This window comes from Anser brachyrhynchus, assembly GCF_964034855.1.
Source record: "Anser brachyrhynchus genome assembly, chromosome: 15".
In the NCBI taxonomy this organism is placed as follows: domain Eukaryota; kingdom Metazoa; phylum Chordata; class Aves; order Anseriformes; family Anatidae; genus Anser; species Anser brachyrhynchus.
Window position 1 is genome coordinate 13,245,096 of NC_137733.1, and position 17,805 is coordinate 13,262,900.

A 17,805-nucleotide genomic window follows, 5' to 3' on the forward strand; every position below is an offset into this window, starting at 1 on the left:
TTTCTCTAATAATGAAAAATAAGAAGCAATAAACTCCGCACCAATGCCTGCTCAAAGCACTGCTCATTTTATCAGATGAACATTTAAACAAAGGCTTTTTGTTAACTTGAAAAGCATGGATTCTCCTCCCTCAAAAAGGTATTAAGAATCAATGAAAAAAAGGGAAAGATGAAGCAAGACAACTGATTTTGCTTGGTCCTTTTCTCCAGAACACCAGTGAGCAGGCTTTGTAGCTAGATACCAAGATGAGCTTCCTAAGCGGCCATATCATTCTGGTGGCAAACAACATCAGAGAACCTCATCTACATTTTCAGTTCCTGTTTACACTGCTTTTCCAAAGCAAAAGCAAAACCCCAGGTTCTTGAACCTCTGCTTCTAACCAATAAGCACCTGCGTGCATACAGGTAAGTGCAATACATTGGCAGCACTCAAAGGAGGTGGATGCATCCTCCAAGACTTACTTTGGTAGTGCTTAAAACCCAATCAGGAGACGTAGCTGTTGTACGCTTGTAGAAAAAGAGAGGATTTTCAAGAGGACAACTGGTTTCAGCAGAAGCACCACGATGCCAGTGGCTGTCCACCACCTGGTTCTATTCCAAGCCACACGCAGGCCTGGAAAAAGCATCTTCTCTGCACGGGATTAATACCTTTAGGATTGTACCCAAAGTGAGCGTAGTTCACGTCTTTGCACACACGCATCTCCTTGCCCTACAATGCACTTTACGTTTCTCCAAGTCACTTTTTACCCCTCTGTGCGTACTTTGGTTTGCTAAAACCATCCGTTCAGAGCAGTCGCTCTTCTGACTAGAGTACGGTAACATACAGCCAGGCTTTCCAGAAACTGTCAGCTCTCAGGAGACCATCTGAAACGTAGCAGCACAGCACAGGTCAGCAAAAAAAAGTAAGGCTGCAGACAGAAAGCTGGCAGAGGTTGACTTTTTTCTTGTCTGTATACCACATGCTGCTGCACGACTCGATGGATGGTATACAGAAACCCTTCTCTGTCTTGCTTTGGTAAATCAACCATCAAAAATTGTCTTCGCTGTACATTTTTTGGTTATTCATTACGCTGCAGTTCCCCAGTAGATGATCTTCCAGATCAAACAGAGCAGCGGATTCGGGCTCCAGCACCGATTTGCTGATGCGAGGTATTATTACACAGTTACTTGTGCAACCAAGACTGATGAGAAAAGGGAAGCGGGGATTTACCATCAGTTCTTAAAAACCTAAAAGCAACTTCAATTTAATTAGAAAACGCTGGATTCTACTAACCAGGGTCACCTAACCTTTCTGGAAATACGAACAAACTAATGCTACAGCAGGAGAGCTGATCAGGCCTTGGAAGTGGTCCATCTGTTCTTGAAAGAAAGCTTCAGTCTAACCCCCTTTAAGAAAGGCACATTACCCCCTGACTTCGAGCCAACGAGACAAGAACACGTCATCCAACTTGACTAATACACATGTTTCCAATTTAGAGAAAGACTCTTGGTTTCAAAATTGAAATAAGACGCCAGTACAGTAGAGGAAGTTCTAAAACAATCTCTCTAATCCAAGTTTTTTGGCAGTTTAGGCCTCATCGTGTTTCTCCAGCCAAGAAATGCTTCCAAAGATGACATTAGCTGTTATGTGCAGGGAAAGAGCCTCGCAGCGCCAGCAAGTACCTGACAGAATTAATTCTACGCTGAACCTTTGCCTACAGGTTCAAACACACATGCCTCGGATTAGAGCCTGCGAGCCAAAAAAAAGGAAGCATCGTTGGGCTTACACAGCACCTTTCACTGCTGGATTCCCCTCGGCACACATATATTAGGAGAAAAACAATATTACAACACAAAAGCACTGACAGATGTATGAAAAGAAACTCCTGGGTGACAACACTAGAGAGACCATCTCAAAACCAAGGACCAGAGCATACCCCTCTTCTTATCTCTGCTTCCTTTAGTGTGGCTCTGCATCTTAATTGGTAGGAATCAATCAGCTCGTCTTTTTTTCCCAGCACATACAGTTGCCATTGCACCTACTGTCTGTGCATTTGCAGTTTTAGCAGAAAAAGCACTGGTGTGATACAAGGGAAGAATTTCAAAGATGTACTGGAGCATTTTGCTTTATTCTAGCCTGTTTCACACAACTCGTGTTTACACAGATTCAAGTCAACTTTGCCATTTTGCAGCAATTAAAAAAAAAAAAAAAGCAGAAATTCAAGTCAAGGTACTCCGTAGCTTAGCTTTTTTGCAGCCTGTTTTCATCTTCACTGTTTAATACACTTCTCAGCACCCAGCGAGACTTAAGAGCTAACAATGAAGTGTTTTAGGTTCCTTTTCTGTTGGTACCAAAGACACCCTGTCTCAATCAGATATCCCATTACCTATTGTTGTACCATATTAAAAAGCTATTCAGCTTTTCTACTTCTTTCCAGCCCGTGACCTCCACGCTACCTCAAGGCTCTTAACCAACTCTACCCTCAGAATTAAAGTGAATTCAGTGCCACGCAACTAAATAAATCACAGGTAGAAGAATTTATTCTACTAAGTAGATTGAGTGACGCCAGCAGTCTCAGGACCATCTTAACTTTCCAATTCAGTTAATCAGAAAGTGGACAATAGCGTTGCAATCATCATTGTCTGTTCAGCAGCAAAAGGCACAGAAACCAGAACTGGTATTACCATCATGCTGTCAGGAGGAACACAGGCTTTGCTCCATTTTTACATTCCCTTCACTCCAGAGTTTGTGACTCACTACACAATGAAAAGGCTTTGCAGAGCACTGCAGTATGACTCAGATGAGAATACAGCCAGAACAAAACTGTTCATATCAAGATATCTTCAGTCCCAATGATTCATGGAAAGATGGGGCAAAGAACTGGTCTGATAAGATCCTCTACAGGGATGGCTCCATGGAGCATGTCCTTAAGTAGAACGTGGAAACCAGGACTTGGAGGCAGCTCTGAGGGACTCGCCAGTACGCCAGCCCCTGGAGAGCGATCACAACCCCAGCTCAGGCTAGGCTGAAGCTTCCTTCTCCCCAGAACGAAACAGCGAGCTGTACTGACGTCTGCAGACTGTCGTGACTGAAGCGGAGCATCTGAAGGACACGCACATACATTTTTAAACAACCTAGTCCTGATGGGAGGATCTGTTCTGCTCCTTCACACTTGCACACGGTGTTCTAGCCTAATGCAACATGATACGCAGCGGGAGAAGATAAGTAAATAATACCAAGAGAGAGCATTTCGGAGACTGACTCAGGTGAAGAAGGTACGTGGCCAAAGCCTGCAGCTGCACTGATCTCAGCCCTTGGCACAGCATCACCCCAGGCATATCTCAAGCTCTCAGACAAAAGGAGGAAGCCCCCAGTGCACACAGTCGGTGGGACAAAGCAGTACAACTGGCTGTTAGATCTACGTCCTTACAGATGCGCCCCACCATCCAGGGTCCCAGAAGACGCAACAAAGACCTGGACTTGAAAGGCAGGCACTATGCGCTTATCTGAGAGCTACACGTGCTCCAGAGGGGTTTCAGGGGACAATGGCTTGTCTGCTGCTTCAGTGGAATAGCGGCTTGCGCATTACAGTAATCCTCAATAGGTAGAGGTGGAAAGGCTGTTATATCAGCAGGCTCCTCACCTGCAGGAGCACGTGGCACTTCAACAAGTGACATTACAGCATTCAAATCCAAGCCGTTGTATCTCACGTTTTATTTTTCACGTTTTATTCTCTTTTCCAGAGAACCGGTGAAGAATCAGAAGGCACATGTTGCTCCCTTCCTTATAACAAATCAGAGCGAGAACGGACGCTGTGCCCTACTGTCTGCCTCTTTATGACAACAGCCTAACTATCCTATGTCTTGAAGTCATGGAAACTTGAAGGTATTTTCACTTTAGGAAAGGCAATCCTTCCTTACTGCAGCTAGGGACGCTCTGTCCTTTCCCATTCCCATACGCTCCCAGATAGCATCCCCCATTGACCTCAAATCCAGCGTGCAGTTTAACAGTTTATACTACAGAACGAGGGCATCAACCACGAATGGAACAGAAAACAAATACACGCACAATTTGTGCCACCTCACGAGACTTCCAAAGAAAAGAACAATAAACAGGATTTAAATCAAAAAATTGACTGTTATTTTCAGGACTTTGTATAATTTTGCCTCCTAAACATGAAATGTGCCTAAAGAAACAGGGAAACTGTGCCAGCATAGGCTGCAAACACAGCAAGAGCTGCAAATTCATAACAAAGCTAATGGAAAAAATTAGAATTCAGAACAATTTAAAGCATGAGAGAATATCTAGCATTACAGTTCCCACTCCTGGAATAAGTTTCACTGCATTAGAATTAATCTATGTGGCTACAAACTCCAGGGCCAACTTGCAGAACCACAGCAGCTTCGTTATATAACCAACAACACAGATAACACCGCCTGCATTACTGGAGCCTATTTGCTATCCCTCACCGACGCTGAAATCAGTAAAGCTGCTATTCAAATCACTCTCTTGAAGACAGGCGCTTCAGTAATCCAGACGGTCGGTTTGGGATTTGATAAGACATTTTCTTTCGAGCTGATGTTAAGACTTAAGAGGCCATCCACTGCTGTGCGAGAAGTCTTTAATGTCATCAAGGAAGGGGAAGCAAACACAGAGGAGGGGAGCAGCAGAAGCCTGAATGTGATTACAGTAGAAAGATTACCTGAGAAATGAACACAACCCCAGATTGCTGTGAGAAACCTTTTTAAGCAATTTGAGTGAAAACCAGTGCATCGGCTGTCCATTCAAAGGTCAGCGAGCGCTCACTTCGTGACAATGCGCTCCCAGGAACATCCTTCCATGAACTCTGAACTTCTGCTCTTCAGCATCTCGTGTCCCCTGTTGAAAAGGCAGCTACCCTCTGAGGTCACGGAAATCCAGCTAAGCTGCTGTGCTGTGTTACAGCTGTGTGTGGCCATCTTGAACTCTGCTAAGCCATGGGAACTAAAGCGAATTAATACATTGAAGCCCCAAATACTTGAGTTGGGTCAAAAGTCTGTCTTGTTTATTGGTTTAAAGAGGCTTCTTAGCATCTACCAATAGCTCTTCAAACACCTCCCTCACGTTTCGCTCTAGCTTCAGCCCACAGAACTGTTCTTCTCTTTACAACAAAAAGCCAAAGCATACTGCTTTGTACAGTACTGCCAACCCCCTACACTTTTGGGATGAACAAGAGCTGTTTAGCCACCCCAGCCTTTCCCCTGGCGTGTGCATAGGAGGCTGCACACACAGGACACCGCAAGCGTGTTCCGAAAAGCAAAATGGTGTTCCCAAACCCAGAGCCCGTGGCACAGCGAGGCAGCAGAGCCACTGCAGCTCTGCTCCAAGACGACGGCAGAGCACACAGCTGTTGGAGCACACAGATTCCCTCCGTAATCGTTTTAATTACGTGGCTAGCCAACCAAGCACGGCACACAGCACAAAAAAAATAAAAAATAAAAAAAAAATAAAAGCAGCAGCACCCGAGCGCTCTCCGAGCATCGCGCTGTGCACTGGATCTCCCCGTGGCTCTCCCCCTTTCAGGCAGCTGCTTTCCACCGGGCCCCCCCCGGGCCAGGGCTGCCTGCGGGGCTCCCCTGCCTCCCCTTTCGGCTCGTTTTTACCTCTCCCAGAGGAATTTGGGCTCCGAGCGAGGCCGCCAGGAGCTGCCCCGACCCGGCGGGGTAAAGGGGAAGCAGCCCCCAGGCGCGCAGCCCGCAGCCCACCGCCAGCACGGCGCCCCCTCCTTCCTCCTCCTCCTCCTCCTCCCGGCCCCCCAACACCCCCAGCCCCCCGAGGGGACCCTCACCTGCTGGTACTCGGCGTCGTGCGGGCGAAAATCGGCGGAGGTGAGCTCCCAGCGCAGGCTGAGGTGCGGCAGGCGGTGCAGCAGGCTCACCCACCAGGGCGGCGAGTAGCTGACGCCCGCCATGCCTCGCCTCGCCTCAGCCTCAGCCTCCCCTCGCCGACCTCTCCTCACCCCGACCCGCCGGCCATGGAGCCCCTCTCTTCACCCGCTCCCCGCCGGCCGGCGGCCCCTCATGGCCGGCTCCGGGCTCGCTCCCTCTTTGTTCGCCGAGGAGGCTCCGCCGCCTCCGCGCCTGGCGCCGCCCGCCCGCTCCCATTGGCACCGCCGCGCTCCGCCCCGTTCCCGGCCCAGGACCCCCCCCAAAACGCCCCCAAAACGCCGAGACCGGGAGCCCCGAGGCCGGCTGAGGAAAGGGGGAGCCCCCCTCCCCCCCCAGCAGCGCCCGGGGAAGCCCGGCTCTGCCCGCAGCCCCTCACGGAGCCCCCAGACCCCGGAGGCCTGAGGGGCGCTGAGGGGAGCGCGGGGCCCCCGCTGCTCGCTTCATGTGCTTGTGCTTTTCCCCCCAAATCAGGGCAAATTTTTTGAGGTATAGACGTGGCTAAAAGCTCTTCGCGACAGTTCCAAACGTGCCCAATCCACGCAGCCGTTAGGCACTCGGCCTCTTTTAATTTTCACCATTCTCTCTTCAGACAAAGGCTTGGCCTCTTCCAGCCCCTGACCCAAAGCCAATTACGTTGCTTCGTTAGCTTCCATGGGACTGGAGGTAGCAGTGGGGCTGGATGACCACATAAATCAGCCGTGAATTCAACACCCAGGTATGTAAGCGATAACAGTGGCTTCCTGCACAACACAACAGAGTTGTGCACAACGCAAGGGAGCCGACGTTGTGCTCTCCCCAGAGCCCTTCGGCCATTATGGCTTTCCCAAGGACTACACACCAACCACACGAGAAAGTATTTGCGTATATTTTCCGAATAGCACAAAACTATTTGCAGTATTAAAGTTAAAAAATACGTGCACACCCTCTTGGGGGGAGGTGTCGGGAACTAGTAAGTAAATAAACACTCCGGATAACCTGAGGAAAGCTTTGTAAAACAACAAAAAAATAACAGTAAGCAGCAGCAATCACAAATTCAGTTGCTTTGTTACAAAGATTGCATTGTTCCTATTATGACCGAAAGGTATAAAAATATTTGTTTTCTTTTAAAAGGAAATGATCCAGTATTTTCATTCTTGCTGTAAGTACGTGCTGCAGTCCAGCTCTCTCCATACGGTTATATGAACCACAATCTCCCCGTCACAGCTCTGAGGCAGCGCACTTCACCTGCTGATTTGAAAAGCTGAAAACAATGTATTTTAAATATCACTTAATGCAACTTGGATTTGAAACGCAGAAAAAGCCTCCTAACAGACTTCAAGCAAATATCTCACAGATCAATGTTTGAGGAACCCTCATCTAAATTATCTCTATTAGAACTAGAAACTGTTATGATCCAGGAAAAAATACAAAATACTGGAGTGCTGTGCATCCCATTTATAAGAAATAAACGATTAAAAAAAAAGGATAATAATAACTGCTTTTTTTCTTCTAACTGCTGGCAGGTCAGTAGAGATTACAGAGATGCCTCTTTTGCAAGTACAATTTTATTACATTCCCTAGATGCAGCTAGGAGTTTATACTTTACACTGTTCTCACAGATGCATTTTATAAATAAGGACAGCAAAAAGCTAAAAGGGGCTATTTAATACATAAGGATAAAATAAACATATTTCTGCTGATGTTCTGAAATATAACATCAACTTTAATAGTTTTTGACTAGGACAAGATTTTCATGAGTTTTATCAACATAGCTAAAACGAAATCTTATCGTTCACAAATAGCACTAAGACGCACGTCAGAGTTCACAGCCACGCAGTATGTGCACAAGTACAAGATATACAAGGGTATGAGATAGAAGACCTCAACTCCCTCCAACCTTCTGCAAGAAGAGTTCTCACTTCTTTGCAGAAGGACAGGAGATCAGCAGCCAATTTTATTTTGTTCCCTTTTTTTCCCTCCTCCTTTTTCACCGTGCCAACAAGGATGAGGAAGGAATTACTTTAAAGCCCAATGATCTAACATATTTCACCTCCAGTTCAAACAGCCCCAAGACAAGGAGCTGAGAGACCTCACTCCGAGCAAGAGCTCTCTCCGCGTAAACCACTTACGCCACAGAGTTTATGCAATTCGGCACTAAAACACTCAAGGCTGGAATCTGTCCTACAGATGTTACGCTGCCACAGGCCTCTGGATAGAAAAACCCCACCAGGCTGCAAGTCCAAGTACCTTTGTCAGCAATATGATGGACATGGAATAAAAGCAGATGCAGCAGCCACTCAACACGGAGATCTCAGTTGACAGCACTGATATAAATCAAACGGAACAAAATGTTTTGGAACAAATCACAGGAAAAGCTGGATACTATTAAATGGGGGTGTAAGCACCAGCCCATCAGCACAGCAGTCTGAGGCGCCATACAGGGGCGGGGGTAAATGGGAAAGGGACCAGGCTTTGCAGCGCTCGTGTGCATGCCTCTCTCACGGTCATTTGCTGCAGAGACAACTGGATTAAATTATAGTAGAATGAGGATTTGGGATTAGAGAGAAACAGAGGCATCAACAGTTTTAATTTCTCCCCCACAATTATTTATAATGATATGGGAAAATAAGAAAAAGAAGAAGAAAACAAGTTCAGCAAAGTAGGAATGAGGCAATCCACAGGATCTAGCTCTAGCCATACTTTCATGGTAGAAAGGGCGCTTCAGCCTATTGTACCACATCAGGAAGCAGTGTTTGCATTTCTTAGATGCCTAGCATCTCTCACTCAATCTTATTCAGGTAATTCTCGACTACATGACAACAAAACAGCTATCGAGGCTTTCATGTTTAGATTACAGCAGCCTTTTCCCCTCCCCACACAAATAGGTGCTCTGTTTTGCCAAAGCAAAATGAACAAACAAGCCACTGCTGTGATATCCCAGGAATAAAAGCTAACACTAAATCACCCTTGCATAGAAAGCAGTTCTACAATCAACCAAAGCAAACTGCAAATGTCAGCTTGCTAGATGGCAATCCTGCTGAAAAGTAACCCTAAGAGCCACATTAGCATTCGCTAACTTGCTTTGACAGTGGCTTTGCTAAAGAATCACTGGACAAAATATGCAGATGAGAGGTGTTCAAAATTAAAGAAAATGAACATAAAAAGAATAGCTAAACCCTCCAAAATTAAGGCAACCACTGCTGACCCCTCTCCCCTTGAGACCATCAGGCAGTCTGAGAAAACATTACTAGCAAATATATCTTTTTTCATGCTTCAGAAGCTTCCCTCTGACTTCAGACACTCCTACTTGTGCAATGAGAGCACGTTTTGTAACAGTAATCCCATACCCCTGGCTCTTTTTATTCACTATGAGATGAAATAATTCAGATTTTAATATACCGTGAAGCGAGGAGTCTTCCCCTGACTGTCAGACCTAATATGTGTTATGAAAGGTTTTAACCAACAATGCAGTTTAAAAAAAAAAAAGAAGTTTGAATTTCAAGTGCCAGCAGATGGATGAGTTACCCTCTCGAGACCAGGGGCTAAATTACAGGCAGTCAGAGGGAGGTCAGCGAGACAAACGTGTCTGAGCACTCAGCTGCCACTGTTAAACAACACCTCAGCCCTGCTTGCCTCTGCTGCTCCGTAAGCTCTGCCCTTACATCAAGTCATGCCTCCTTCCCACTGAGCTAGACTGTGCCTCGATCAACATTACCCTTCCTCTCCTTCCAAGGGCTTCCTCTGTATTTTTCTACAGAAAGTCAAAGGAAATAAAGCCAGGGCTGCTCTGCAGCCCCCCTCAGATTTCACTGCCCCCTCGACAGCTCAGTCCACAGCCTTCGCTCTTCCCAGCTGAGTTCTCCTCCCAGCTTGAGGTATTTCCCCAGAGTGGAGACGGGAATGTACATTTGGATCTTCATTACTTTCCTCTGAAGTCCTCCTAGGGACTTTTGGGTTTAAACAAAGAATAGCCACAACCAGAGCCAACATAAAAAGCTTTAAGCAAACTCAAAGAAATCGTATGAAAAGGTTAATTCTGTCATTTCCAGTCCTGAGGCAATACTCCCTTTCTCTCATGTTCTACTGGCCTTTTTATACTTCGTGAGATTGAGGGAAATGGGTGGAAGATGTGGAAATCCTATTGCACCTGCCCGCTCCTTTCCTTTCCCCAGAGAGCTACACACAGAACATTCTATTATTTAGTTAATTGCAAAGAAACAATTACAAAGGAACTTGGCAAATTCTCTCTAATCACAGTGAGACCCAGTGCAGTTTGGTAAGTTCAGCAAATCAGCAAGCAAGTGAATATAAAAAAAAAGAATAACACAGCTCAAATTGCACTTTGTTTTGTCAGTCAGTTTCTGTTTAATTATTTAAGATATTTCTTCATAACATTCTAGTACATTTTGTATAATAATGAAGGTTTACTAGCATAGAAATGCTATACCTGGCTATTAAGCATCTGCCAAGAGGAGGAAGAAACTGACAACTTCATGTAAGTTACAGAGAGCCTGTTTAGGAAATATTTCCAGGTTAGATATATAGGCTCTGCCATAATTTGTGTGAGATATAAATAAGGATCATTGCTAGATAACGACAATGCTAAACTAATGTTTGTACAGGACGTTACAACTTCAATTGCAAGCATTCATGGTCAATCCTCCAGTTTATTTAATGCTATTCTCATTTTCTATGCAGACAACTAGAGGCCATTTAAGCATAGCTTTTTTTTTTTTTTAGCAGCTGCACTGTAATCAAATGGCAGATCTTACAGCATATTATTGCTAAATTTATATTACAGGAAAGATGTGCAAGCTCCAGTGCACTACTGAAACAGAAAATCATTCTGCAGAACGGATAAACCGAGGTGGGGCAGAAGAGCAAGACTCAGGTGTGATATGATCTGGCTGATAGCGAGAAAGATAAGACAGCCCCTTACAACAGGCATGATGTCCCTCCTGGTTCTTTTCAGATCATTTTGGGCATCAAGATTTTATGACACATCTGTTCATACTACCAAGAATAGAAGCCCTAAAGGGGCTTACGTGATACCCAGTGTGAAGTGTCTTTTGAGGCACGCTGGTGAAAAAATCTACCAAATAGTAGGGGAGCTGTTACAATCTGAGCAACATCTTGAGGGAGGAAGTTTTGTTTATACAGAGCCCCAGCGAGGGGAACAACATGAACACTTTCCTGGAGATCAGAACAGATGCAGAACACATATGCTCTCAGATTTTAAAAAAGTCATTAGGACAGCCAGACAGTGGAAAGGGCAAGAGGAGCAGGGTACAACTTAATCAGTGGAATACAACGGAGTATAGTTAACAAGAACATAGCAACACTTGCTGTTCAAGGCTATTCCTTCAAGCACAGTGAGGACAGAATGAATGCTAAAGGCCACATATAAGCAACAGCCAATGCGCCTTATGCACATCTGTTCCCCCTCCACTCCTCCTGGCAGATAAATTGGAACAGTCATCACAATATTTTTTTTTATTATTACTTTATTACCCCCATTTCACTGGTTTAGTAACTGGTCGCTATGACTGTTACAACCAACGAGCAAGCAGCAAAACAAATGAACAGACATAAATGAAACTTGCTGTACTCTGCACAAAGCCACACATATTTGAGGCAATGGTATGGCTTTTAGTTTTAGGAACACATGACAGATTTCCTCTCTTGAATCAAACACCAGAAACCAAGACTGAAAGCAAAAGCCCATCACTGCTGGCAGTTGCACTAGGCTTTGGTCAAGAGCATTGTTCATCCTACTGATGAGAAGACTTTGAACATGTATTAAGAAGAAATTCACACCCTACGTGTTTAAGAGTTAACTTTTTACTAGCCTCATTACTTGTCTTGCAGAATGGAGGAGACTGGACTACTCAGGACTGCCTCAGCAAAAACGGCCTGAGGTAAAAGGTCAGCCTAGGTGCAAAGTGAAAACAACAGGAGCAAGCAGCAGAGGCCGGAGTAGCAATACAAACACAGCAACTGCAGCAGGAATGCACGAACAATTAATTTACAAGCTTGAACTTAATTTGAAAGTTCAACAGTCAGGAGAAAACACACTGCAAATATTTCAACTTTAAAAAGATCCCAAAGTAACTTACGTACAAGATTTGCACAGTTCTAATTATTAAAACAATCATAAAAATCAATGGCTTTCTCATATATGCCAAGTTTGATACTTCTCCATTACAACTGTATAAAAAGTTGCCTGTGTAGGGATTATTTGTATAACTATGTAGGAAACATTATATTTTTCAGGTCTTGATGGTGCAATAAAAATTTACAGGCATAGGCACTTAAGGACAGAAAAAGATCAAGAGAGATCACATCCCATGAAAGTCAGATCTCTATATTCACACATGATTCCTAACTAAACAGTAGGTAAACTGCAAAAGGTTTTAAGTAGGCAGCATTAACCCACACAGAACTTGTGTATCAGCAGGATGGAAAGTGCACTAATAGGTAACTTACAGTGGAATTTAATTTTAATTCAGGACCTTGATGCCCCCACAAGGTTACCAGTACTTTGTACAGAAAACTTTTTTTTTTTTTTTTTTTTTTTAAATGAAGCTGAGTGTTTTTATAGGGCCTACCTTGGCTGGTTTCAGCCACGCAGATTTTTACTGTCCTCAGCTTTCTGTTGAGTTAAAGAAAAGAAAAATGCCATTTCCTCTGAAATTAACTTTTTCTTCCTTCATTGCTCCACACCTCTTCCCAGATTTACAAGGGCTGGCATTCAGCCACAGAATGAAACCTACAGTGTCAATTAATACTCCTTTCAACACTTTCCATTACAGCATATAATGAAAAAACATTAAAGGCTATTAATGCTGCAGAGGTTTCTCTTTCTAGTGTACTAAACCAAACTTTCTATATCCTGTGAGCATATAGTTATCTTTCAAACAAAGTTATGTGTTTGAAGCCTGCCCAATTAGGTATCAGATTTATTTATTTTTAATGGTTATCAGATAGAATTGAATTTAGGAAGCTCTAGAGACATTTTCATTAACCTCAGAAGGTGTTTGCTCCTTTTCACCCTTCTGTTTGTCTACGACTTTGGGTCACACCAAGCAACTCTCTCTCCTTTATCCTAGAACTCAGCTACTCTACTGCTAGTCGTACGCCCAGTTAAAACACAAGTCTTTCTACTCCGTATCTACTTCCTGATACTTTCATATTTGTTCTTTGTTATGGTACAGTAAAGTAAATGTCATCTTCATCATATTTGCTGTCCAAGTATTTCCCTAAAGGGTAACAGTTAGGTAGGTATTTTATATCAGTCTCAGTCCTGACATACACTACATACTCTCTCCTTGATGTGTCAGAGTTCTCAGCTCTAGTTACTCTCTCTGGAGGTATCCATGACAGAGTCACAGTTACAGACCTGAAATATTATACATAAGCAACTCAATACAGCTCTGCTTCTATTTAGCAAAATTACTTTTTTATAACCTGACTTTCAGAAAAAGAGGGAAACAGTCTAAGCTTCTACCAAGAGGATTTTATCCCTTTTATTTTATATATATTTATCCTTGCTGCAGATGACAGTCATGTGACCAAACTACCAGCAGGAAAAATTTACCCAACACAAGTATAAATGACATTCTTCAGACTGCTTTGGGTATGGAGAGCTCCCAAAATTGCCTTTGGAAAAAGCAAAGGCAGCATTTCCACTGATGGGATTAAATGAAATCAGCTGCATTGTGCTGCAGCCATCCAGTTTCCTTTGGCTGCAAGTATTGGCATGAACTATGATAAGCTCAGATAGAGCTTCATTGAAATCAGAGAACTGAGACAGCTCTAGCTTATTAGTATTCTGCAAAACAGCGGTGACTGATTTTTAATTTAAAAAAAGAAGAGGGAAAAGGTGATAAAAATCTTCTATTTAAAAGCATGCTTTCTGTTTACAGGTGACTTTATTACTCCTTGATGACAAAGAACCATTAGGGTCTCTACAAAAACTTTGCTGTTTGCAAAATGAAATTCTACTTCCAGTAAATATCACATAATTTACCCAGTTCACCTTTCATAAAAAGGCATTTTCATGCCTTTGAAGGGTGTTGGAACAATAGTCTGGACTAAAAGCTCCTCCTCCCAGCAAGAAGAGGTACAGTTTGTGTAAAAGATTTGTAAAGACTCCTCTGACCATACTGTCCACAGTCCATTATGTCATTGGTCCTTTCATGGAGCCTGCTAAAGATATTGTCAATTAGTGTTATTTCTGGATGTAGTCTTGTTATCTATTATAAGCCAACCTACTGCTTCTGTTCAGGCTACATGGGTCTGAATACGTCGCTCATCCCAATCCACGTCCCTCAGACCGGAGCGGGTAGTGCCCATGCTTTCCAGCAGTAAGCCTCATAGCTCTACCTGATGACAGAAGATGGCTGTCTCTTGTGACCCCTCTCCCAGCCTGCGACTGGTCTCACAGTGCACTTGCAGCATATACTGCTGATATGCATGCAACACAAAAGTACTGCTGAGAAGAGAGATCAACAACAGCAGAGCAAAATTACACTTAACATCCCTTAATGCTCAGTGTATGAGCAATCTAGCTAGTCAAAGTTTCAGTCAAGTGATGTAAGCTAAAACAGAACATAAATCAACGTATCTTCTACATCAAATGTTTGCACTTACTAGCGATGACCCTGCATACTCCACTCCACTCACTGATACGTAAGCAGAAAAAGCAGTCACAAGGGCATCCTTCACAGAACACTCCTGCTATTACACCCTTCTCTGACAAATATAAAAAAAGTGATTACGTGATTAGACATTTCAAATACAAAACAGTGCTATACATATTATAGCAAACACATTTGGAAAAAGCAATAAATAAGGAAACCATGCAGCTACAGTAGGCCTAGAGTAGCCCTATGACACAGAAGTTATTTCCTAGAATGACTTTATTGGTCTGCATAGACTTTAAATGTTTAGTGTAAAAAGCAAAAAAAAAACACATTACAATATGACACTATAAAAATTTTAAATAGAGAGGACCTTGTAGCAAATACAAGCTGTTCCCCTTCACATGCACAAGCTGAAAATTGGAGCCAAGTTATTTTTCGCTTTCTGATTAAACAAAGTATTTCAGCCAACCTGAAACAAGACTTTGTTTGACATGAAATATTTTAAGTCTTTACTGCTTTCATTTAAAATTGATAATTGAATCTGTGAGACAAAACATTGCTTTGTTTTAGTCTTTTTTAAAATTCAAACTCTCTGTACCAGAAGGATAAGCATAACGGTCAGTCAGCAACTTTTAGCCATGTAGTCAGACATATCAAACAATTATTCATTTACATCTGAAATAATGACAACTGTAGGCTAATACTCCTCCTTTTCATCTTTGATATGCTTTACCTTCTTGGAAATATTTTTGTTTGTGAATCAAATAATTCAAGATCATTGGGGCCCATTACAAAAGTGGGTGGAGTTTTTCTTCATCCGTAACAATGGAGAAATGATGACAATATCATCTGAATCATCTGAGTGAGCTTCATCCACAGACAGAGAGAGAGTGGGCTGCGATTGCTTCTCAGAAGACCTGGCTGAAATAATTGCAAAAGGAAACAAGGGCATCAATAAACAACGCTGATAAAAACAAGCCCTTGTGGGAAGCGTAATGTTCTCTGAACCATCAAGTTTCCAGAATTGCTTACAGTTATGAATAGCTCTCATCTATCTTCTTCCGCTTGCAAATATTACCCTTTCCTCTTTAATGAAAGAACACGCATACCAAGTGGTAAGTTGACATCCTGACCACACATGATTTGTCTTATTGTCTTTAAATCTTTGCAAGTGGTTACACGTCACAAAGTGAAGCAATTTGATACTGAAACCATCTCAGGTCATGAAAATAAATATTTATTAGAAGGCCAGAAAAGGAAAAGTTGACCCAAGCAAGCTTAAGCTAAGCAGAAAGGTCATAATGAAAACTTCAGTCAAATATAGATAGAGAAAAGGGAAAACAGTGAGAAATAAGATGAAAGCTGTGAGTGACAATGTCTTTCATTCTCATATCTATAAAATACTACAAATATTATTCACATGCTGTACTACCTTAAGACAGTAAGTTCTATTGGTTCTATGCAACTCAATTCCAATTTGAAGAAATGTTTATGGCATAAACAGAATCCTAATGATTCCAGTAAAAATTGGAAAATCAGAGGGAGAAGTCAGATACATGAGGCCCCTTACATCTGATGAGCAGGAACAGCAGCTTCTATCCCCTCTTCAAGAGATTTGTGAACTTAATGATTACAACTATGAATACCTTCTAGCACAGTATCTTCTCCTCAACTCTACCTATTTTTCAGCTTCAAATATCAGTTCTCTGAAAAAGACAAATCTCCCAGACAAAAGGAAAATAAATCAAGATGACCTGTAGTACAAAAAGTAAACACACGAGGCCATACACTGAGAGTTTGACACTGGAATAGAAAAGAAAACAGAGGGCACACAGAGAATCTTACTTGGGGAGAACAAACATGCCACGGGCCTCATAATGAAATGAGAGGTTCCTGACAAAGAAAAAACCTGCTGATATGGAAGAGGCATACACGGCAACTGTAATGTGGAATAAAGAAAGCACAACAAGCCCAGAAATAGAAAAAGGGTGACAGACAGAGTCTGTGAATGAAAACAAGGAACGCAGGAGACTGTTACATTGACCTCAACCTACAGAAGAAAAGAAACATGACTTTCTAGTCAAGTGAAATTCTCTGCATCAGTTCTTCCAGAACTACTTCACTCATTTATTGTAGGTGGTGATGACAATAAAATAAAGTTTGCTTTGGAGACTTCAGAGGTAGGTAGTGACAGTGCTCTATCCGTACTATTCTAACGGTCAGACTACTGCACTAACCAGACTAGCTTCATCTTACACCACTTTCTCTAGGTCTTAGAAATACTTCTTCAGAGGTACAAAGCTTTTTTTTTTTTTTTTAAATGATTCTTTCTCTTTGGGTAGGATTTCACAATTGGTTTACTCTGGGTTTAGACTGAGTGTACCAATAAAGACTACTGCAGTAGAGCCCAGACAAAACAGGATGCTGCCAGGATTCTTTTCTGGATACTGTTACTAGACATCACTAAAAGTCACTCTGTAACATCTTCAGAAGCAAGTATTACTGACTCCTTCACAAAGTAGTAGAACCTGCTTCTGAATACGGAATACAATAAACTTTCTTACAAACATTCTCCTTCACTGAAGGGTAATCTCTGTATTCACAGCCCTTGTAAATCTGGCTTACTCCCCATCTCATATCTTAGAGAAACAGCCTGAGCTGCTTATGGCATGCTCTGTTTCTGCACAAGTCTGCAGGGACTGTCAGCTTTTCACTGACAACAACAAGCTAATGTTTTTCAGGTCACCCTCAAAGTTGCTCTTTTCTCTCCAACTGGTCCATAAAATCTAAAATATCCTGTTCAGGATAGAACTAGCTTTCTTCAGCTTGTTTTTAACTCCTTTGAAGCTGCATGTCTAAGACTGTATTATCTACATCATTGTTTTGCTTTTCCTGCTCAGTACTTCTAATATCCTCTTAGAAGCCTCTTTGGCTTTAACTCCATCTTCGCAGAAGCAGCAAGCAAAATTCAAGAAGGAAAAACTGCATATCAGCCATAAAAGACAAAGACATTTTCCCAGTTTATACCACAGTAGTGCTAGCTGGCAAGGCTATCTACAACTTCAATTTTCCCCTTAATGCAGCAACTAAAGACTGCTGAAAAACATGACTAAATACAGATGACTGACTAGAATGGTTTATTTTTACCAGATGTCTGTCTCCTTCAGAAACTAAGTCAGCAAGGTGAAAACTCCTTCAACTTGCCTATGGCTTGAGGCCCAAAAGGAAAGGAAAGTACCATACTACAGCTACAGGGGGTGGGGGATTGAAGAGGA

The 17,805-nt window shown here is 42.8% G+C and overlaps 2 protein-coding genes across 10 annotated transcripts in view; both read right to left on the minus strand.

Annotated features, from left to right (window-relative positions):
• TTYH3 (tweety family member 3) overlaps window positions 1–6,116 on the minus strand; it is a 79,161-nt gene extending 73,045 nt beyond the window's left edge. For 2 of the 3 annotated variants that reach the window (XM_080556422.1, XM_080556421.1), the window contains exon 1: window positions 5,807–6,116. In XM_080556422.1, the coding sequence (XP_080412548.1) occupies window positions 5,807–5,929 (123 nt within the window). In that variant the 5' untranslated portion in view covers window positions 5,930–6,116. The remainder of the gene's footprint in view (window positions 1–5,806) is intronic. The other variant, XM_080556423.1, reaches the window with a different exon arrangement.
• Window positions 6,117–6,750: 634 nt separating this feature from the next.
• The window catches only part of IQCE (IQ motif containing E), a 32,311-nt gene continuing 21,256 nt past the window's right edge, over window positions 6,751–17,805 (minus strand). For 3 of the 7 annotated variants that reach the window (XM_080556419.1, XM_080556416.1, XM_080556420.1), the window contains one exon: window positions 6,751–15,451. In XM_080556419.1, the coding sequence (XP_080412545.1) occupies window positions 15,439–15,451 (13 nt within the window). In that variant the 3' untranslated portion in view covers window positions 6,751–15,438. The remainder of the gene's footprint in view (window positions 15,452–17,805) is intronic. The other 4 variants (XR_013939628.1, XR_013939629.1, XM_080556418.1 and 1 more) reach the window with 4 other exon arrangements.